Source organism: Mirounga leonina, unplaced genomic scaffold, assembly GCF_011800145.1.
Source record: "Mirounga leonina isolate KUSES-001 unplaced genomic scaffold, KU_Mleo_1.0 Mir_129, whole genome shotgun sequence".
Classification (NCBI taxonomy): domain Eukaryota; kingdom Metazoa; phylum Chordata; class Mammalia; order Carnivora; family Phocidae; genus Mirounga; species Mirounga leonina.
In genome coordinates, this window is record NW_023270323.1 from 60475231 (window position 1) to 60497590 (window position 22360).

General features: G+C 40.9%; 1 protein-coding gene and 1 long non-coding RNA gene across 6 annotated transcripts in view; one reads left to right on the forward strand and one right to left on the reverse strand.

The window, feature by feature from the left end:
* The window catches only part of RBPJ (recombination signal binding protein for immunoglobulin kappa J region), a 222328-nt gene that overhangs the window by 105136 nt on the left and 94832 nt on the right, over positions 1-22360 (reverse strand). Inside the window, exon 1 of one of the 5 annotated variants that reach the window (XM_035005188.1) lies at positions 3834-3854. The exons of 2 other annotated variants lie outside the window; for them this stretch is intronic. Coding sequence is in view for 1 of the 3 variants with exons in the window: in XM_035005190.1 (XP_034861081.1) it covers positions 3601-3620 (20 nt within the window). In the remaining 2 variants the exon portion in view is untranslated. Of the gene's footprint in view, positions 1-3600; positions 3812-3833; positions 3855-22360 lie in introns of those variants that run through there. 2 more of the 5 variants (XM_035005190.1, XM_035005192.1) reach the window with 2 other exon arrangements.
* On the forward strand, positions 5042-11485 carry LOC118010646. The gene is made up of 3 exons (XR_004679278.1): positions 5042-5116; positions 11189-11306; positions 11404-11485. It is a non-coding gene; the product is annotated as an uncharacterized LOC118010646 (long non-coding RNA).

Consider the following 22360-nt stretch of genomic DNA (forward strand, 5'->3'; position numbering starts at 1 on the left):
GGGCCTTTGATCAAGGGCCTGAAATCATGGCCCTTGGTTGTTGGAAATATTCTTTAGAGCAAATGACAAAGCATTAAAAACTACAAGGGATACTGAAAATAGTCATTACTATTAACAGATTTGGCCTAGAGTCTAATGAAAACATTTTGTGCCACCACTTTTAAAACATACTACCCACACGCATAAAATAAAAACTTTAAAAAAAATCACCAAGTGCAGAAAACAGATCAATAGAGGGAAAGCATCCCATAATTTTACAGTATTACTTGAGTTTGACAGATTTTCAATCCCTTATACAACAAATACACCACCCTGTAATTTGTTTTACTTATCTCTCTCCCTCTAAGCTTATAGGGAAAAAAATGTATTGGTTTTATTACCCAAACTATAATACATATTTTCATTTTTTTCATCCCACTATCACCACTGTGACTTGCCAAGAACTTCGTTCATAACCTCCTACTTGACTTTCTATAAAATATGACCTACTTCACATCAGCTTATTTCAGTAACAATTCCTAGAATTTAACCACACCTTTCATGCAAGGATGCTCTCTGCAAATCCTAAGGCACAGCAATCCTGTGCAGATGTGGCAAGTTATTACAATTCCCATTTTACTACATAGTTAGGAAATTGGCCCAGGGGAAGTAGAGTAACTTGGAAATAATCATAAAGCCAGATGCCAAGAATAACAACTTTTAGTCAATCCATGAGAAAATACTGCCCCTAGTTGAAATAACATGAAATTTAGCATTAGGAGGATGCAAAAAACGTTTTAAAGCCACATCCTAGGTTTTTAAACTTTATTTTTTAAAATAACCCAATCCTAGAATTAGGATTTGTAAGAACTTTCAAACACACCATTTTTCCCTAATCTTATCCATCCAGAGTGCCAAAGATTATTTAATGAAGTACAAATGGAGTACAGCTGGCAAGAGTGGCTTTTCTCCCAAACCATTTTTTATCTTACCCTTTTAAAGACACTGATAGAAAACTGTTATCAGACAATAGGTAACTTTTAAATAAACCTAACTACTTAAATAATCTAATACAAAGAAGCATACATTAGAACAGATCTGAAAATACCTCAAGTGAGCTTCTATTTTTTTCCTGAAAATACACTCTGCACACCCATCTGCAATATGCACGGACAACAAATTTAAAGCTTTAATAGTCGATAATCAGAATGAATGTCCCAACCACAACTCATCCCGTATGTTTCTAAGTATGTTGCTATTTGATATAATTTAGTAAAAGCAATGTTTTATATGATCACAAAATAAAGGTCTTAATTCAATTTAGAAACAAAAAACACACAACACGGTTTGTAAAAGTGGCTTGTATGTTTGTGTGATCATTCCTACATGTACAAGTCAGAACAAAATACCTTCCATTATTACACCATATTTACCCTTTTGTTTAGAGTCAGAAAAAGCGTACTCAAGATTTTACCTTCAAAAGAATGATTATGCACAAAGAACAAGTATGGGAGACAAATGATTACGGGTAAAATCCACCCATGGAACCCAGACTGCAAATTTTCACAAAACCCTCACATTATCAATTATGAAAAAAGATTTTCCATTAATTGAAATCAAACTACTAATTCTAATCACAGCCTTCAAAAAAAAATGTTTAACAACATTCCTCACACTAAATCTTGTACATCCTCTACTAGTACCACTTTATGTGGAACTTTATAAAGGAAATGACACTCCAAATGATTTTGTGGTTAACACAACTTCTAAACTTAGTGATCAACCAGTAAGGGGGAAAAAAGAACAACTTCTGAACAATATATTCAATCTAGTAATCCTGGTAAATTGAATACTTCTTTTCCTCAGCACCAGAATATTCAGGCTATTTAAATACACCACACCACCCTCCCTCCCCCCCCAACTCCCAGTTTTTACATTACCATAACAATAAGCACTCTGAACAATTTAAAGCTCCTTTAACATTAGAAGTGACTTTACCTTACTTAAGACTATTACTTAAATGTCTTTTAATTGCATTTGATTAATGCATTCCACAAAGATTCTAGAAGCAGTATTCATCAACCAGAAACTGCACTCTTAAGCGTGTTCCTCATTTCAACTCCAAAGATGGGACAGAAGGGTTGTCACAGATCTACAGAGCAAAAGCACATAATTATAAACTATCTAATGATTAAGAAAAAGTAAAACTCCCAAGTAGGATGCCTCCCTTTTTCCTTAGCAGCAGGAGTTACTGGTAAAATAACTAACTCTAGACCTACAGTCTAGAAAATGCTGTAATTTTTCCCACGAACGTTCACATTTTTAACATCAAAATTTACGCTGCTACTATTCACGTACCCAATGAATGCCAATGTGGATATCTGAAACTAGTCTCACACACCCAACAGAAAAAAAAAAAAAAAAATACCTCGCACCTCTTCTAACCTTCCTACAATACCCGCAGGTAACCCAGAAGCAAAGCTACGACAGCTGACCTTGGCCTAGGCCATCAGAAACGGCCTAAGGGCAGAGGGGGCGGAGGTGGAAGAGCAATAACCTAGAGACCAGATCTTTTTCCAGGGCTACTGTTTCCAAGCAAAACAACCACGGGCCCAAAGAGGCCGCGAAGAAAACTGGAGACACTATAATCCCGAGAGAAAGGGGTGTGTGTGTGCGTGTGTGTGTGTGTGTGTGTGTACACATAATCCCAAGAGAAAAGGGTGCGGAACGCCGAGGAGGAAACCAAGTGTCCCCACGCCTCTTTCAAGACCCACAAAAACAACAACAAACCGTAGGGTCTGTCTGCGCGCAGAAGCACCAGATGGAGTCCCCGAGGCTGAGACAGTTCAGCCGACACACTCCGTGGGTAGTGGATAAATCAACCGATGATGGGAGGGGAAGGGGGTGCCAAGCGAATAAGCCACTGAAAGGGCGAGACAAAGACTCTGGGAGTGATCAAGTAGCAAACATAAAGGTGAGAGGAAAACACGTGAGAAAAATAATGGAAGAAAAATTAAAAGACAGAAATCTGGTGCCTGGGCTGTGGCAGGTCACTGAACTACCGAACAGCGAAGGGCACAACAAAGGGGCACGGGAGGAAGGACAGCTGAGGGGAGGAGATGGAAAAGGGATGCGGGGCGCGACGGGTCGGACAAAGCGCCCAAGGCGGCGAAACAAAGGGCCCGGGGTAGAGAGTCGCGGGGGGCAGCGGGGAAAGACAAAGCGCCCGGGGCCGGGGACACCGGCCCGGCGAGGAGGCGACGACCGCCCGGAGGAACAAAGCTGAGCGGGGCCAGGAGGCCGGGCCCGCGGGCGGCGGCGCAAGAGGCGCGCGCCCCGCACGGCGCCCGTGGGCCCCGCGCGCCCGGCCGCACTCACGCCCGCACCCGCCGGCGTCGCCGCCGCCGCCCGCCCTCACGCGCTGGAGACCGAGCCACGGCGGCGCAGAGCGAGCAGCGCACGGCCACACGCCGCCGCCGCCGCCGCGCTCGACGCACGCGACGCCGCCCCCGCGGCCCCGGACGCCAAGCGTGCCGCGGCCCCCGAACACGCCGCCCGCCGCGGGCTGCGAGACGCCCGCAACTTTGCCGATTCCCAGCGCTCCGATTCCCCCAGACTTACCCTGTCACAACAGGCGCCATCTTCCACAAACTCTCGCCAAAACTCCAACCCTCGCGAGATTCCCCCTGACGCCTTCCCTGGTCCCTCTCCCCCGCCCCTTCCCTTTTTCCTCACTCCTCGATTCCACCCAGCCCCCGCGCTTCTTTTCCCCTCGCAGCCGCCGCGAAGAGCCAGACGCCTCGCGCCGCCCGCGGAGTAGGGGATCCTGCTCGCTGCCTTCCCTGGACACCTACCCAAGCGATGGAGCATGCGCAGGCGGCTCCTCCGCGGGCGAGCCCTCAGTGTGGTCCATGGGGAGTGTTCCGGTTATCCGGGTTTTGGGACGCGCCCTGAGGGACGTACGTGGAGACTGAGGAAAACCGGAGGGGATTACAACGGGGACGGGGAATGGAGGGGTCAGGAGGCGGGGCCGAGGGGAAGGGAGGAGGGGTCCTGGGAAAATCTGCCGCGTTTCACAGGCCTAGATGAAACACCTCCTCAAATGGGTGTTTTCCAAGTGGCTTCCCGCTCACTCTGGTTCCCAGCCCTTTTCATTCATTCAGACGTTCATTGGACACCTCCCTTATGCAAATGTCTGCGTTAGATGCTGGAGCTACAGAGATGCCTGGAGTTCGGCAAGTGACAAACCTAGAACTGTCTTCGCTCTCTTCGACACCCCCATGCTTGCGCACAGACAAGATGACAACGTGGGCTGTGACCCTTCAGAGCTCTGTAAATGGAAAACTTTAGCAGTTGAGCTCTGTGGACTTAGCTTTCTTCTCCTTGGGTGTGAAATGAGGTCAGGCCAAGGCCTCTGGCAAAGACACCCCTAATGTCCACCTTATATATGCATGCCAGAGCGCCGCGTAGTTTTCTCCAGAGGTGAAAACTGCGTTGGAATTGAGGCCCCACTCGCACTCAAACCAGAGATGCCCCTGGGGCAGAGAGCTGCCTGCTGTGTGAGCCTTAGCACCTCATCGCCGTCCCCAGCCGTGTGTGAACCCAGGTGGAATGGGGACAGACACTGCCAGGGTCCTTCCGTGGGCCTGGCATAGTCGAGGACGCTGGTCGCTGCCCGGAACGCACTTCAGGCAACTTAAGCCTGGAAACCCCGGAGCAAATTTCGTCCGTCTGGGCATTTAATAGAAAGGAAAGGGGCACGAATCCTGACCCCTCCTTCCTACCTGCCATATCCCTTTCTCCACCCTCGCCGCCCCCGCCAGCCTTGCCCTTTCAATTCCTAGAGATTCCCAGATCGAGCACTGCCTCCTGTAGGGAGCCCCAAAACCCGGAGAACTGGAATTCGCTGCCGGAGACCTGCTGAAGGCGCTGCAGGATTGGCGCGGCACTCGCGAGCGGCACTGCGCATGTGCCCAATGCGGGCAGCCCAGTCTCACGCTACACCTCCTTCCCACCGCCTTCCACTACTCAACTCAGACACAACACGGGCCGTGGGAAATTTCCTAAACCTCGCGAGAACGCGCCCACTGTTGCCTATGCTTTCGCCCCCAAATCTCGCGGAGCCCAGGCGGGACAGGTGTTTGTCTAGTGCAGCTCCCGGCGCTGTTCGTGCCGCGCGTGTCCGGACGGCGGGCGCGGGCGGGGTGGGAAGGGAGCGGCTCGCCGCGGAGGCGGGGCGGGTGGGCGCGTGGTGGGGAGCCGCTGGGAGGGGGCACGACGTCTTGCACACACACGCCGCGTGACACTTTGTGGAAGAAAAATGGGTGGCGGGGTGGGCGGGCTGTAAAGGAAGAAGGGGAAGCCAGGAGATTAGAAACTCCTCTTGGTGCAGATGGTAAGAGGTCAAACTGCAGGGCAGGAGGAGCCCCGGGCCGATCCCCTGGGGAGGTTTCCTGTCGCCTTCCTCGAGCCTGGTACTTTCCTAAAATGTGTTTGACGACGCGCCCCCGGCCTCCGGGAGCTGACGGCCCCCAGTGTCGGGTTTGAGTCATGCCTCTGAGTCACCTAGTCTGGACACCACTTTACTTGGTTTAAAACAAGTTCGGATTTCCTTAGCTACTCTCTTGTAGCAATTGGTTGTTTTCTTTCTGATCTACCAGCTGGCATCGCGAGTGGAATAGGGAAAAAATACTGCTCTCTCTGCTCTTGCAGTGTTGCCCAGTATAGATTCCGTCCCCCATTCAAGGATACAATTAGAAAATTCCTTTCCCCTAATCTCTTCCTAGTCTTTTGAAGTAATTCGTATATGTGAGTTTCTGTTCTTGTGTTTTGTTTTCCTTTCCTTTCGCTAACAAGAGTTAATGGCTTTTCTTTCCTTCACTTTCCATGTGTTTGCTGAAATATTCATTCCATCTTAGGTATTGTTTCATCAGATGTTTTAGCTACGACTGTTTTAAGTGTATCCTTCTCTTGGATTATTTATTTGTCCAGTGAATTCCTGGTTACATTCTTCAGTCAGGCACATTTCAGATTGCCCTGGTGTGGTTTCTTTACCAGCCCAGCCTGGCATTTTCTAGGAGCTGGGGGCTTGGTGATATCACAGACCCGCAAATGTGGAACTGAATTGTTTTGATTTTTGGAGGACAGTAAGTCCTCTAATAGAGGCTCATGTTCTGCTTGTTACGTAGTGGACAAGAAGTCAAGTTTTTGAGTTGTTTTCAACGTTTTTAGTTATGTGTGATGATATGTGTGTGCATTTTCCTATCCCTTTGATTAAGTGTTTGACACAGAAAAAAAAAGATATAGGACATTTAATACAATAGCTCACTGCAAGTCTGCTTTGGAACAGGATAGCTCAGGAGGAGGACAATGCCCATGGGCAGATTCCTTAAAGTCTTCATCCCAAGAAGGCATTTCAGTCATAGTCTATCCAGGCCATTAACTTAATTTGGAACCCTGGCCATCTGAGAACCCCAGCCACAGAAAGCCATGGTAGCCACAAGCCAGATCACAACTCATCTTCACCCTAAAACATGATCTTCCTGCATGCTTTCCCCAATCCAGTAAATGACAACTCTATCCTACTTCTTTAAGCCAAGAACCTTGGAGTTATTCTTGCTTCTTTTTCCTCTCACATCGAATGTCCAGTCTAACCAAATCATGCCAGCCATTCCTTCAAAACAGACCTGTAGTCCAAGTATTTCTACACCTCCATGGCTCCCAGCCCATCGTGACCCATCTCCTTTCTCACCTGATTTACAGAAAGTCTCCGAACTGGTTTTCCCTTCCATTCTTGCCCTCCCTCAGTCTGTTCTCAGTAGGGCATTCAGAACAACCCTCTAGAACTTTCCATGGTTTTCCTATTTCACTATAGGGACCTACACATCTGACCTGCTACTCAAATCCCCTGACCTCCCTGACCTCACCTCTTCCTCTTCCCCTTGCTCACTAAGCTCTAACCAGCAGTCTAACTTGCTGTCCCAGGACATACCAGACACACTACCAAATTCTTTTGCTCTTTCCTTCAGATACCTTGCTCATTTTTTCACTGCTTTCAGATATTTGCTTAAATGTCACCTCAGTGAGGCCTTCCCTAACCACCCTCCACGAAGATGACTCCTCATACTCCCTATTCCCTCCTCTATTTTTCCCAAGGCATTTATAAATTAACATACCATGTATCATACCTGTATATTGTGTTTACTCTCTGTCTCCTTCCATTATAATATAATCTTACTAACGACAGGGACTTTTGTCTATTTTATTCATTGTTTAAACCTAAGCCACTAGAACAATGCCTCGTGCATGGTAGGTGCTCAGTAGGTATTTGTAGAATGAACAGGATGTCTTCCACTCTACAGCAGAAGAGAAATGATTCTGAAGACTGGCAAAGCCTTCTAGGGTTGAAAACAGTATTGGGGTTAGACCAACAATGAATGCTGCAGTGCCAACCTGCCTGGGGAAAGGAGATCCTATAGAGCAATCATCTACGTTGATTTAATGCAAAAAAAAAAAAATTCTTGCTCCTGGGTTAGGAGCTGTAGATGAATCTACACTTACTTGAAGGGTTTCCTTTGTTCATTTTAGAACCTCAGGAAAGAAAATACTATTGGCAAGGGGTGCCTGGGTGGCTCAGTCGGTTAAGCATCTGCCTTCAGCTCAGGTCATGATCCCAGGCTTCTGGGATGGCGTCCCACATCGGACTCCCTGCTCAGCAGGGGAGTCTGTTTCTCCCTCCTTCCCCACTTGTGCTCACTCTCTCTCTCTCAAATAAATAAATAAAATCTTAAAAAAAAAGAAAAAAGAAAATACTATTGGCAAGATACCAAGAAACAGGTATTCACATATGTTCTAATGGGAGTGAAAATGGGCATAATCTTTATGAAACCATTTTTCCAAAACTTGTCACTACCTGTTAATCCTACCATTCCATTTCTAGAAATCTATCCTACAAGTAGACTCACACATGTATAAAATTACCTATATATTGTAGCATCATTGATGGTTGAGAATACTGGTAACAACCTACACATCAATCAAGAGGTGTCTTATTTAAAAAAAAACAATTGTACCTGAAACGAATATAACACTGTATGTTAACTATACTGGAATTAAAATTAAAAACTTAATTTAAAAATCATGATATATTCTCAGAATTGAATAGTATGCATCTGTTAATAAGCTGAGGCTGCTTTTTATGTACTTATATGGAAAGATAACAAAGTTTAAAAAGCAAGGTACAAAATAGCGTTAGATAAATACCTACTTATTTGCCTCTATGTATCTAAAATGGCTCTGGAAGGGCACACTAGAAACTCTTAAGGGACTCAGTGGTTGGAGGGTGTGGTGAGGAGATGACTTATCTCCCAGTCAGCTGTCTTGGATACTTGGAATTTTGTACCTAGTGCATGTATTGCCTATTCAAAATACAAAACATAAAAAAGGGAAAACGGAAGAAAAGGATTAAATGTGTAAGAAGAAAAAAATTGAAAGAATGGAATTATTTCCTTGGTTCTATTTGCTAGAAAATTATTTTCTAATAGAAATGATGGACTTGACCTACCATCTCAGTACAATTAACTGCAGAACTGTCAGTACTTTACTCCAGTCATTGGGTAACACTGAACTCACAAGCAAGTCCAAACAGCAAGTTTAGAGTCCCTACCACTTCATGTTAGGCATGATATTTGGTGGTTTAAAAAGCTAGATAATGCAGAGATCCCAGGGGACTCCCTGGCTAACAGTACACAGACCAGTTGCAGTGTAATTCTAGGATAGATCAATGAGTTTAAGGGCATTGGAGTACAATGGAAGAAGCACCTAACTCTGGACTGATGGACCCTAGGAAACCTTACAGAGGACTATTGAACTGACTTAGTAGAGGGGGAGTTTAGAGGACCATCAAAGGGGGAAGAAGCATGAGAAGCACAGGGAACATGTTCAGGCTCTGAGGTGTGAAAGAGTATCTTGTACTCTTGTACTGTTTGGTGTGTGTAGAAGCAGGGGGTAGGCATCCTAAGGAGGGTCACAAGAAGGATCTGGAGAAAGGTCCTCAAAACTTGACATCAGAATCCCCTGCGTCCCACTCCCTAATACTCTAAATGAGTAAATCTGGGCTGAACCTGGGAACGGGCATTTCTAGCAGGCTGGTCAGGGACTCTGATGCAAATTGTCCATGAGCCATACTTTGAGAATCTTTGTCGTAGGGGTTAGACGTAATCTTTCTTCAAGAGTTTAACATTAAAGGGAGTAACGGCATACGATTTCTTTAAAAAAAAAAAAATAAATAAAGATATTTAAATAGTAAAAGGAATGAGTTTCAGAGCCCCTTAGTGTATATCCAATGGGCATGTGAAGCAGTTAGTGGTGGTAAGATAAGCACATTCATGAAGGGGGCATGCTTTGCTGGGGTGGCTTAAGCCCAGTGGCACATTTCAACGTTGCTCTTATTCAAAGACTAAGTTACACCATCTTCTATTAATGAGACACAGTAAAACATTGAACATTTTGCTGGGCAGCCTCATGATGAAGAACCTGGGTTCTGGCACCATGTTGCGTGGGTTCTGGCTCTAAGACCTTAGACAAGTTACTGCCTATTTTTAATGCCTGAGTTTCCTCTCCACAAAATGGAGGTAACAGCACCTGATTCACAGGGTGGTCGTGAGGATTCAAGACATTTATTACATCATGAGGATTCAAAGTGTTGAGGGTGTCTAAATCATTTACAATGATACCTGTCACATAACTGCTGTGGTAGTGTTAGTTTTTATCATTATTGTTTTTATTCAATAGATCTGTAAGTTGTATTCATCTAATAAAGGTATTTCACATGCTTTGCAAGAATTTTCAACACTTCAAAAATCAGTGTTTAAGTTGCTGAATATAGTGGTGATTTTATCCAGATTGGTGTTAATTCATTTCTTTATACTATCCCACTCAATTTTAAGAGGTGCACATGTCCAAAAAGTTTGGGAAACCTCCTGTAGATGGCCAATGAGAGCCTCTCAGGCTGGAAAGCAGGGTTTGATGTGATTGGATTGTGAGGTAGTTGTGTGCCCAAGAAAGACTTACTGACAACTCATATTAGAAATTAGGAACCTACGGGGCGCCTGGGTGGCTCAGTCAGTTAAGCGTCTGCCTTCGGCTCAGGTCATGATCCCAGGGACCTGGGATTGAGCCCCATTGGGCTCCCTGTTCAGCGGAGAGCCTGCTTCTCCCTCTCCCACTCCCCCTGCTTGTGTTCCCTCTTGCTCTCTCTCTCTCTGTCAAATAAATAAATAAATCTTAAAAAAAAAAATTAGGAACTTTTTCATAGAAAGAAAATACCATATGATTTCACTCATGTGGAATTTAAGAAACAAAACAGATGAACATAGGGGAAGGGAAGGAAAAATAAGATGAAAACAGAGAGGGGGACAAACCATGAGAGACTCTTAAGTATAGGAAACAAACTGAGGGTTGCTGGAGGGGAGGTGGGTGGGGGGATGGGGTAATTGGGTGATGGGCATTAAGGAGGGCATGTGATGTGAGGAGCACTGGCTATTATATGCAACTGATGAATCACTCGCATCTACCCCAGAAACTAATAATACAGTATATGTTAACTAAATTGAATTTAAATAAAAAAATACAAAAAAAATTAACAATTTTTACTCCAGAGAAATTTTTTTCTTTTTTCTTTTTTTTAAATTTTATTTGTTTATTTGAGAGAGAGAGAGAGAGAGCATGAGCAGGGGGGAGGGGCAGAAGAAGAGGGAGAAGCAGGGAGCCTGACTTGGAGCTCAATCCCAGGACTGGGGGATCACAACCTAATACAGAGGCAGACGCTTAACCAACTGAGCCACCCAAGCACCCTACTCCAGAAAAATGTATTAACTTACGGTTTTCATTCATCTTTATAAGCATGAATCCCCCCCTTTCTTAATAACAGTATCCCCATTGTTTCTACTACATGTTAATCAAGGTTAATAAAATGTACAGGAGATTGAAAGAGTGGCAAGGATTCCATAAGACTATGTAATTCTAGAAGGAAAATAAGGATTTAAAGAAATAAAGAGAACACTGAAAATGAGTCATGGAGTGGGCTTTAGGAGAACTTGAGGAACAAAAATAAATATTCACTTTTCTCTTACCAATTGTGTTTGCTTTTCATAGGATTCTTTGGCCCTGGGAATTTGATTTTTTTTCTTTTCTTTTTTTTTTTTTGCAGGCCCAAAGCTTTACATAACTTGCTAACATGTGCAGCAGTTCAAGAAGGTGAAGTAAGAAAAAGAACAGGCCATTTACTCTAGTGATGTGGAACGTGAATGGAATCAAATGCACATTTGGTGTGTACAAAACTAATAATTTGTCAAAAGTTTTCATAGCTAATGTAATTGGAAGATAATGTTTCCATGTGTGATTGATATGCCTTGTTCTTTTTAGGATGTAAACAAGATAAAGCCACTTTTACAAAAAATGACAAAATAACAACACTATTCAAAAAAGACAATACCGGGCGCCTGGGTGGCTCAGTTGGTTAAGCGACTGCCTTCGGCTCGGGTCATGATCCTGGAGTCCTGGGATCGAGTCCCGCATCGGACTCCCTGCTGAGCAGGGAGTCTGCTTCTCCCTCTGATCCTCCCCCTTCTCATGCTCTCTCTCTCTGTCTCATTCTCTCTCTCAAATAAATAAATAAAATCTTAAAAAAAAAAAAAAAAGACAATACCACATGAATCATAAAATACCAGTTATTTGTTTACAAGGGAATATATATAAATTTTGATTTCCTAAACTTTCCCCTTTGTCATGTATCCTATATTGCAGTGGATTTTGGTTCTGTGTTGAGCCAATGTTGAACACACATAGTTGAAAAAAACAGCTGGGGGGACGCCTGGGTGGCTCAGTCAGTTAAGCGTCGGCCTCCGGCTCAGGTCATGATCCCAGGGTCCTGGGATCGAGTCCTGCATCAGGCTCCTTGCTCAGCAGGGAGCCTACCTCTCCCTCTGCCTGCTGTCCCCCCTGCTTGTACTCCCCTCTCCTCTCTCTCTGACAAATAAATAAATAAAATCTTTAAGAAAAATCAAATAAAAAATTAAAAAACAGCTGGGATATGAGGGAAAGAGCACTGGACTGGTCTACCATGGAGTCCTACCTCCACCACTAGTCAGAAGGCCAATTGTGGGCAAACTAATTTTTCCTCATCTGCTAGTGGGGAAGGTAAAACTTCTTGCTTAGGCACATTTTTTTTTTTTTAAGATTTTATTTATTTATTTGACAGAGAGATAGAGAGAGAGAACAAGTAGGCAGAGAGGCAGGCAGAGGGAGAGGGAGAAGCAGACTCCCCACTGAGCAGGGAGCCCGATGTGGGGCTCGATCCCGGGACCCTGGGATCATGACCTGAGCCGAAGGCAGTCGCTTGACCAACTGAGCCACCCAGGCGCCCCTTGCTTAGGCACATTTTTAAGAATCATTTCAGAGGGCGCCTGGGTGGCTCAGTTGGTTAAGCGACTGCCTTTGGCTCAGGTCATGATCCTGGAGTCCCGGGATCGAGTCCCGCATCGGGCTCCCTGCTCGGCGGGGAGTCTGCTTCTCCCTCTGACCCTCCTCCCTCTCGTGCTCTCTGTCTCAAATAAATAAATAAAATCTTAAAAAAAAAAAAAAGAATCATTTCAGACATCACACAAAATAACTGTATACACGGTAGGCACTCTGTAAATGTTACCTCTTTAGGAAATTCTCTCACCCATACTGTTGCTCAGTTTGGTTTTCTTTTGTTTTTTGTTTTTCTTTTTCTATTACATGGACTGGTACTACCTCCTTTAGAGATTTGTTGCACAGATCAAACTAGATACTTATGTAGATGATTAAATGGAAAGAATTGTCTCTCAATAAGTTCACTGTATTTATTTTTGGTTGGCACATTTATTTGTAAAAATTGGACTATGGTTATATAGGAAATCAAGAGAACAGAAAAAGATCGTAGGTTTTTCTCCTCTGGCCTGTGTTACTATTAACCTTGGGCACAGATGGCCTTTATCAGTTTTTCAAAGAAAGCTTACCAGAAAGGTTTTACTCTTTGCATCTGTGTTACTTTGTGTCATAGATAGTGTAATGATAAGCATCAACTGGTAGATATGACCTTTGTGGCTAGCACCCTTGTCCAAAATAGGCTAAGATCAACTTTGGAACCAGTCTATTCAAGCACTGACAAATAGTGAGAGGTATCAACTCCTGTCTTGTGAAATACCTAGCTGGGTCAGAGATAGTTGATTAACCACGGATCCCCTGGAACATCATAATCAAAGTTGTACATTGTCCCTTTTAATAATTGCCATTATATCAGGCTGTCCATATGTTTTATTTTAACGATTTTTTAACAATTTAAAAATTTTTAATTATGTCAACATGTAGGAATTTAAAAAAAGAGATCTTGTGAAATTACTGGAGGTAAAAGGTATCTAAGATAATTTCTAATTATTAGGCTATTAATAAATCTGGAGTATGGGCTTAATTTTATGCAAGAAGTATGTTTGAAAAGTTTCATCTCAATCTCATAATGATGTATTTTATTTGTAAAAGGCATTTGGAGAAACTCTGTATTTAAAGGTATCTTTAAAGACTTTGTGTTAGGGGCATCTGGCTGACACAGTCAGTAGAGTGTGTGACTCTTGACCTCAGGGTCATGAGTTTGAGCCCCACATTGGGTATAGAGTTTACTTTAAAAATAAATAAATAAATAAATAAATAAATAAATAAATAAATAAATAAAATAAAAGCCAACTTGTTTTTAAAAAACTAAATAAAAATTTTAAAAAATAAAGATTCCATGTTACATATTATAACTGGTATTGTCGTATATGTAGTTTTTGCTACTTAAATGGTTATTTAACTAAATTCTATCATGATTAGCATCCTGTGGAAGCTAAAATAAGTTATATTAAGGTGTTATAAATATTCCACTAGTGGAAAAAACATTTCTTAAGATCTTAACTACAAATTATCTCCCATCTAAGTCTTTGGAAAGATTTGGAAATTTATGCATGCTTCTTCTTTTTTTTTCTTTTTCTCCCAGCTTTCCAAACACTTGGCTTAAATTCTACCCTCAGAATTACTCTTGACTTCAGTGACAGTTATAAACTATCGTCTGGGAGAAGCATTTGGCTCCTACTTTTCAAGTCTAAGGTTCTCCAGAAATGTTCTTATGAAATGTGAATCTGATTTTCATCACACAGTTTTACCTACATAGCATCATATTTTCCTTCACCAGCAAACACTAAGTATTTTATTTTTAACTTAGCAAAGCTATATCTGTATTTGCATGGTACTTTCCAAGTTTCCGAAATAGGCAACAAATCAAAGAACCTAGGCAAAAAAAGGACTTAAGAACTGAAAGATAACTTCTGAAAAACAGATTACGTACAGAAGTATTTAGTTTTATGCAATAGAGTGTTTTTGAAAAGTTGTATGCCAATCTAACATGCAGACAAGCAGCTTTCTATTTAAAGGGATACTATGATATGCAACTTGTGAATCGACAGAAAATATAATTGAGTCTATACTGTCCAAAGCCTTCTCACATATATCATCTCAATCAGTCCTCAGGACAAAGTAGGAGGGAGGGGAATTTATTCCTGGTGTTTTTGTTTGTCTGTTTGTTTGTTTCTTTTAAGAGAGAGAGAAAGAGAGAGAGAGAAGGGGATTCCCAAACAGGCTCCACGCCCAGCACAGAGCCCAACGTGGGGCTTGATGTCACAACCCCAAGATCATGACCTGAGCCAAAATCATGAATCGGAAGCTTAAGTGACTGAGCCACCCAGGCTCCCCTTTATTCCTGTTTTTACAAATAAGGCTCAGAGAGCATGACTTACACAAGTTATACCTCTAGAAATGGAGTTTCTGATTGTCAGTGAGTTTTTTTTTTTACAATAGAAATTTAAATGATTTTATTATTACAACCTGATAGAGAATATCTTATGTCAAATACTCAGTAGCTGATTATGATTTTAATAACTTATTTATGAAAATAAAAAAGATAAGGAATTCAAGAAGATTTATTTTTAAATAGCTATTTATATGAACTAGTGAATGGCTAAGGATGGGTAGCCAAGGAAGAGAGAAGACCTAATACCCTTGTAGATTTTTTGGTATGATTATTATTTTTAAAAATAATTCACCAAAGACACCACAAGAGAAAAACACTATAAATATAGACACAAAATCCTCAACAAAACCCAGATGGCCCTTACCTTACGATTGTTCAACTTAACAATTTTTTGACTTTATGATGGTGTAAAAGTGATATACATTCAGTACAACCCATACTTCAAATTTTGAATTTTGATCTTTACCCAGGCTAGCAATATGTGGTATGATACTCTCAAAATGCTGGGCAGTGTCAGCAAGATGCAACTAACAATCAGCCACACAATCACAAGGGTAAACAACTGATACACTTACAACCATTCTATGCCCATACAATCATTCTGTTTTTCACTTTTAGTATGGTATTCAATAAATTATATGAGATATTCAATAGTTCATTATAAAGTAGGCTTTTGTTAGATGATTTTGCCCAGCTATAGGCCAACGTAAATATTCTGAGCATGTTTAAGGTAGGCTAGGCTAACTAAGCTGTAATGTTTGGTAGGTTAGGTGTATTAAGTGCATTTTTGGCTTATGATATTTTCAACTTATGTTGGATTTATCTGGACATAACCCCATCATAAATCAAGGAAGATCTATACCAGCAAACATCAAACAAACTAAGAATAGAAGGAAACTTGTTCAACCTGATAAAGGGCATCTATGAAAAATCCAGAGCAAATATCATGTTTAAAGGTAAAAGATTGATGTTTTTACACTAACATCAGGAAGAAGGGAAAGATGTCCATTTTTACCACTTCTATTCAACATTGTACTGGAGGTTCTAATAAGATAATTTAGCAAGATAATTAAATAAAAGGCATTCAGATTGGAAAAGAGCAAAACTGGGGTGCCCAGGTGGCTCAGTCAGTTAAGTGTCTGCCTTCAGGTCAGGTCATGATCTCAGGGTCCTGGGAACAAGCCCCACATCGGGCTCCCTGCTTAGCAGCGAGTCTGCTTGTCTCTCTCCCTCTCCCTCTACCCTCCCCTCGCTCATGCTCTCTCTGACTCTCTCTCAAATAAATAAATAAAATCTTAAAAAAAAAAAAGAAAGAAAAAAGCAAAACTATTTCTATTTGCACATGACATGATCTTATAGAACATTCTAAGGAGTATTAAAAAAGTAAAAGTGAAAAAGTATTAGAACTAATACACAAGTTTAGCAAGGTTGCAGGATATAATATCAATATACAGAAATCCATTATATTTCTATATATTTGCAATGGGCAAGCCAAAAATAAAATTAAGAAAACAATTCCATTTACAATAGCATCAAAAAGAATAAAATACTTAGGAATAAATTTAATTTAAAAAAAGTTCAGTTCTTATGCTCTGAAAACTACAAAACATTGTTGAAAGAAAGTTAAAAAGATCTAAATAACTGGAAAGGCATCTCATGTTCATAGATTGAAAGAAATGGTTATCAAGATGGCAACACTCCTAGATTGATCTGTAGAGTCAACATAGTAACAATCAAAATCTCAACTGTCCACGTTGCAGAAATTGACAAGCTGTTCCTAAAATTCATATGGAAATTCAAGGAAACCAGAATAACCAAAACAGTCTTGAAAAAGAACAAAGTTGGAAGATTTACACTTCCCCTTTTCAAAACTTACTACAAAACTATAGTAATCAAGACTATGTGGTACTGGAATAAAGTAGACATACAAATTGATGGAATAGAATGAGAGCAGACATAAGCCCTCACATTTGTGGTCAATTAACTTTCCAACGTAAGTGTCAAAACAGTTTAATGGGGAAGAAACAGTCTTCAACAAATGGTGTTGGGACAGCTAGATATCCACAGGCAAAAGATTCACAACGTATGTAAAAATGACCTTAAAATGGATCAGAGACCTAAATGGTGGGGGAAGGGGAATGACTGCTAAAACTATAAAACTGAGAAGAAAGCATTAAGGTAAATATGCATGACCTTGTACTAGCAACGGTTTCTTAGACAATAAAAGTATAAGCAACAAAAGACCAAAAAACAGATAAATTGGATTTCATCAGAACTAAACTTTTATGCTTCAAAGGACACGCTCAAGAAAGTGAAAAAGACACCCCACGGAGTGGAATAAAATATTTGCAAATCATACATCTGACAAGGATCTAGTATCCAGAATATATAAACATATACAAAGAGATAAACAGTTCTTAAACTGAATAATAAAAACTACAACCCAATTTAAAAATAGGTAAATAAGGGGCACCTAGGTGGCTCAGCGTTGGGCGTCTGCCTTCGACTCAGGTTGTGATCCCAGGGTCCTGGGATAGAGCCCCTCATCGGGCTCCCTGCTCAGTGGGGAACCTGCTTCTCCCTCTCCCACTCCCCCTGCTTGTGTTCCTGCTCTTGCTATCTCTCTCTCTGTCAAATAAATAAATAAAATCTTTAAAAAAAATGAAAATAAAAATTAAAATAGGCAAATGATTTAAATAGACATTTCTCCAGAGAAGATATGTAAATGATCAATAAGCCCATGGAAAAATATTCAACATTATTAACCATCCAGGAAATGCACATCAAAACCACAATCTGATACCATTTCACACCCACTAGGATGGCAGTAACCAAAAAGACAGATAATGACAGGTGTTGGCAAGGAGGTACAAGATCAGAACTCTTACACATTAATGTGATGGAAATATAAAATGATGAAGCCACTTTGAAAAACAGTCTGCCAGGTCCTCGAATGGCTAGAGGTAAACCCAGCAATCCCACTCCTACGTGGATGGCCAAGAGAACTGAGAACATATGTCCACATCAAAGCTTATACACGAATATGCATGGCAGCATCATTCATAATAGCCAAAAAAGTAGAAACAACCCATGTGTCCATCAACTGCTGAATGGTTAAATAAAATGTGGTATATCTATAAAATAAAATAGTACTAGGCCGCGAAGAGAAATGAAGTATTGATACATGCTACATGGATAAATCTTGAAAATATGCTATATGAAAGAAGTGAGTCACAGAAAGTTCCATATTGTATGATACTGTTTATATGAAATATTCAGAATGAACAGATCTATAGGGATAGAAAGGAAGTTATAAGGGGATGCCTGGGTTGCTCAGTCGGTTAAGCGTCTGCCTTCAGCTCAGGTCATGATCCCAGGGTCCTGGGATCGAGTCCTACATGGGGCTCCTTGCTCAGCGGGGAGCCTGCTTCTCCCTCTGTCTGCCACTCCCCCTGCTTGTGCTCTCTCTCTCTCAATCTCTGACAAATAAATAAATAAAATCTTCAAAAAAAGAAGAAAGAAAAAAGTTGCCTAGGGCTAGGGAGTATGGGGGTGGGGGAGGGGAGTGACTGCTAATGGGTGAAGGACTTTTTCTGGAGTGATGAAAATGTTCTAAAAGTATGGTGATGATTGCACAGCTCTAAATATACTAAAAACCCTTGAATGTACACCTTAAATGGGTGAATTAGATGGTATGTGACGTGTGTCTCAATAAAGCTGTTAACCAAAAAAAAGGCAGAAAATTTAACTGTATTCAATTACATGATAATTTTTGTCTTAGTCATACGCTGATATAAATGTTCTAGTACAGACAAATAAATAATAAACTCCATAGAAAATTAGGGAATAGTCATCACTATGTCAGTCGATTTACCCTCTAGTTTCATTTCAGAAGTGGACTGATCTTATTTTAAGATAAAAATCATAGTTGAAATGACTGAGTACCAACTTAATCCAAGAACTTTCTGTACATGATGATCCCATTTGATCCTCCCACGACCCTGAAGTGGACTCCTAACACCCCTTTTAAGAGCTAAGGAAGCTGTGGCTCAGAGAAAATAAGTAACTTTCCTTAGCGCATACTCAGTTACAGAGAGAGCTAGAATGGGAATGCTATGGGCGCTTCTGACCTTTCCTATAACCTGTCCTATACTAGGCCTGCTGGGTCACTTTCTCTTTCATTACCATTGGTGAGTTAAGATCCCAAGGCTGAGATTTGTAGGGTAATTACATAATAGGTACGTTAATGTTACCTTGAGAACCTAAGAATTGGGACACCCTCTCTAGGCTACCGATGAGAGCTGGTGATGGGGGTGGGGAGTTGTGGGGGGTTGGAGTTGGAAATGGAACTTCCTTATTTTCAAATGTGCAGGAAAGGATGAAGAAACTGAAAAGAAAATCCCCAAAGATCCTACCAGCTCTAAAGTTCAGTCAGTTTAAGGCTCCACCTGAATGGCCCTGAAAGTACGGGGAATACAGGTAACAATTTCTTTCCTCTCCTGACTTAGTCTTGTCCCAGGACCCATGATTGCAGTGTCTCCTTCAGGGCCCCAATGACTACAACTTCATCAGAAAGTGTGTTTTCAGACTTTTTTTTTTTTTCCCTTAGCTGTACTCTGCTGGCAAAATGCATGCCAGAATTATCTTTGCAAATTTAGTTCTTTTTTACTTATTTAGAAAAGTTATCCTTAGGCCACATGTTTAATTTCAGTCTATGCTATGTCTACTTCTTATCCTTTGCTAAAATTGCCTTTTGATATGTGACAAATTGTAAAAACCACTTTAAAAATTTTTTGATTATTTTTTTAGAATGAATAATATGTACACATGGAACAAAATTTAAAATTCATAGTAGTGAATGCACATAGAGTTGCAGATCTAGCAAATAAAAATACAGGACACAAGTTAAAGTACAGCTAAATTTCAGATAAACAACAAATAAATTTTTAGTATAAATTGGCCCCATCCAGTATTTGGGACATATTTGTACTAAAAAATTATTTGTTATTTATCTGAAACTCAAATGTAAGTGGGTATCCTGCCTTTTAGCTGGTAACAGTCAATGGCAGAGAAAAGCAAATATCCCTCGGCTGTGGTCTCCATTCAGTTAACCTTTCAAAAGGAAATCCTATAACCAATTTCTTGAGTATCCTTCCAGGAATATTCTATAATTAACTGTCTTTTTTGCAGCAAAGTTATCAAGTCTCAGTACAAAATAGAACTTGGAAAAAAGGATCTAAACCAAATATAACAGTGTCTGTGTTTTTAATTTGGACTCATGACTGTTACTAAAGGAACTTCACAGAGGCCATGTGATGCACAGGGGAGGGATTTTAGTTCATACCAACTTGGTAACCTTGAGTATGTTCCTTAACATCTGGGACTGTCTGCAAAAGGAGGTTAATATTAATACTCACCTCATACATTTGTAGTGAATAGTAAGTAACACATGTAATCTGCATGCAAAATGCCTGGCCCAAGGTAGCCATAGGATCAGCAAAGCCCCTCTCTGGATGTTTTAGGGTATTCATTCATCTGTAACTTTCTTAAGACATTCACTATAAAGGCCTCTGTCTGGAAACACAGGCCAGATAAACTAAGTCTGTCTCAGTAGAACCTTCTAAATTTGCCATTGGGTAACTCATTAACTCAGTTTTCTGCCTATTGCCTCTACTCCACCAAATACATCATTCAGGGCCCTGATGGCTCAATTTATTCTATGCATTTTCACCTCATTGAATCTATTCCTCCATCATCCAGGGATTCAAAAAAAGTATTTACTGAACACTTACTGTTCTAAGTACTGGGGATCCAGGTTCGAGCAAGTAAGACAAGATCACTGCTCTTATATTCAGGGATGGAGACATAGATAATAAAAGGGTAAACAAGTAAGTAAGACTATTTTAAATAATGATAGAAATGATGCAAAAAATTAAACAGGAGTGGAAAATGGTAGGGGGAGGGGTAAACTGACTTTATTCGGACGACTGCCCTAGTCATAGTAAATTTCTTCCATTGTAGGGGCGCCTGGGTGGCTCAGTTGTTGGGCGTCTGCCTTCGGCTCGGGTCATGATCCCAGGGTCCTGGGATCGAGCCCCGCATCAGGCTCCCTGCTCTGCGGGAAGCCTGCTTCTCCCTCTCCCACTCCCCCTGCTTGTGTTCCCTCTCTCACTGTGTCTCTCTCTGTCAAATAAATAAATAAAATCTTTAAAAAAAAAAAAAATTTCTTCCATTGTACTTAAGCTGCTCAAAGTACTTTAACTGTGTCATTCCTTTAAGAAGGTTTTGAACAATACAAGTAGAGAGCAACAACCTTTACAATTTTAAGTTCTTTAGACTCAGCAGTATGTAGAGACCAAGGTCTTTCGAAAGTATAGACTTGAGGATTTCTACCCTTCTTTGGTAAATTCTCCATGGGAAAAGGAAAAGTGATGAGCATTCAAATTCTGAATGCAAATTATGAATGAGAAAATCCTCAGGCCAGTCATTCATATTTATAATTCACCCCATCTCACACACACACACACACACACACACACACAGTGCTGAAATTTGGCTGTTTTCACACCCAGATCAGAAGAGGACAAACCAGAGTTGAAGCCCTATTTTTGCCTTTTTACTTATGCCAATTAAGCTATAATTTTATGCCATTTCCACCCCTCCCCAAACCTTGCTTCTTTATTAAGAAGTTTTCATTTGAAAAAATTACTGTAAAGGAAGTTGGGATATGTTGAGGAGGTTTGGCATAAATAATTCAGCATCATTAAGAAATCACAAGATAATAACTTCCAGCTTCATTTTGTCTGTTAGGGTCACATATTATCAGAGCTAATATTCAGAGATAATTATCCCAGGGAGTGATTCCTACATTATTTTTAAAGCAGCCTATCTCTTCTGAGAAACTGCTTGTTGTTTGCCAGGATAATGCAATTCCTGTTTGTGCATTATCAAATTTGTACAATTTAGATGAAGAAAATCTTTTTCCTTGGTTCCTCCCAGTGAAATGATGCATTTTCATGATGATTAAAAGCAAAACAGCCGAAAATGCTATATTAGTTCACAAAAATTTCTCAGAATAGTGTATTAAAACTGAAACTGACATATTACAGAGGTGGTAGAATCTACTCACATTCAATTATTTATGGGCAGAAAAAGATTAGATACCATCAGGGTTTTCAGATCTACCCAACATGTTAACTATGATATTGGGAATAAGCCTAAAATTGAGTGTGAATCCTCCAGATAAGGATGTTCTTCTAAGTGGGTTTAGAAGACTTGATTATTAGGCTCATAAAATTAACTAAGTTATAAAATGAGAAATGCCTACGATATTATTATATTAAACTTTGCTAAGATAAGAATCATTTTGAAATGTGACTGCTTTCTAGCTTCTTAGTTGACTCTCCCCCCTGCCCCTAAATATTTTATCTTTTGAGCTTTAAAGTATATTTATTTCATTGCCCCATTCTTTTTTTAGAGTTCTTTTCTTTCATTTCTTTTTTGGAGGGGAGGGAAATG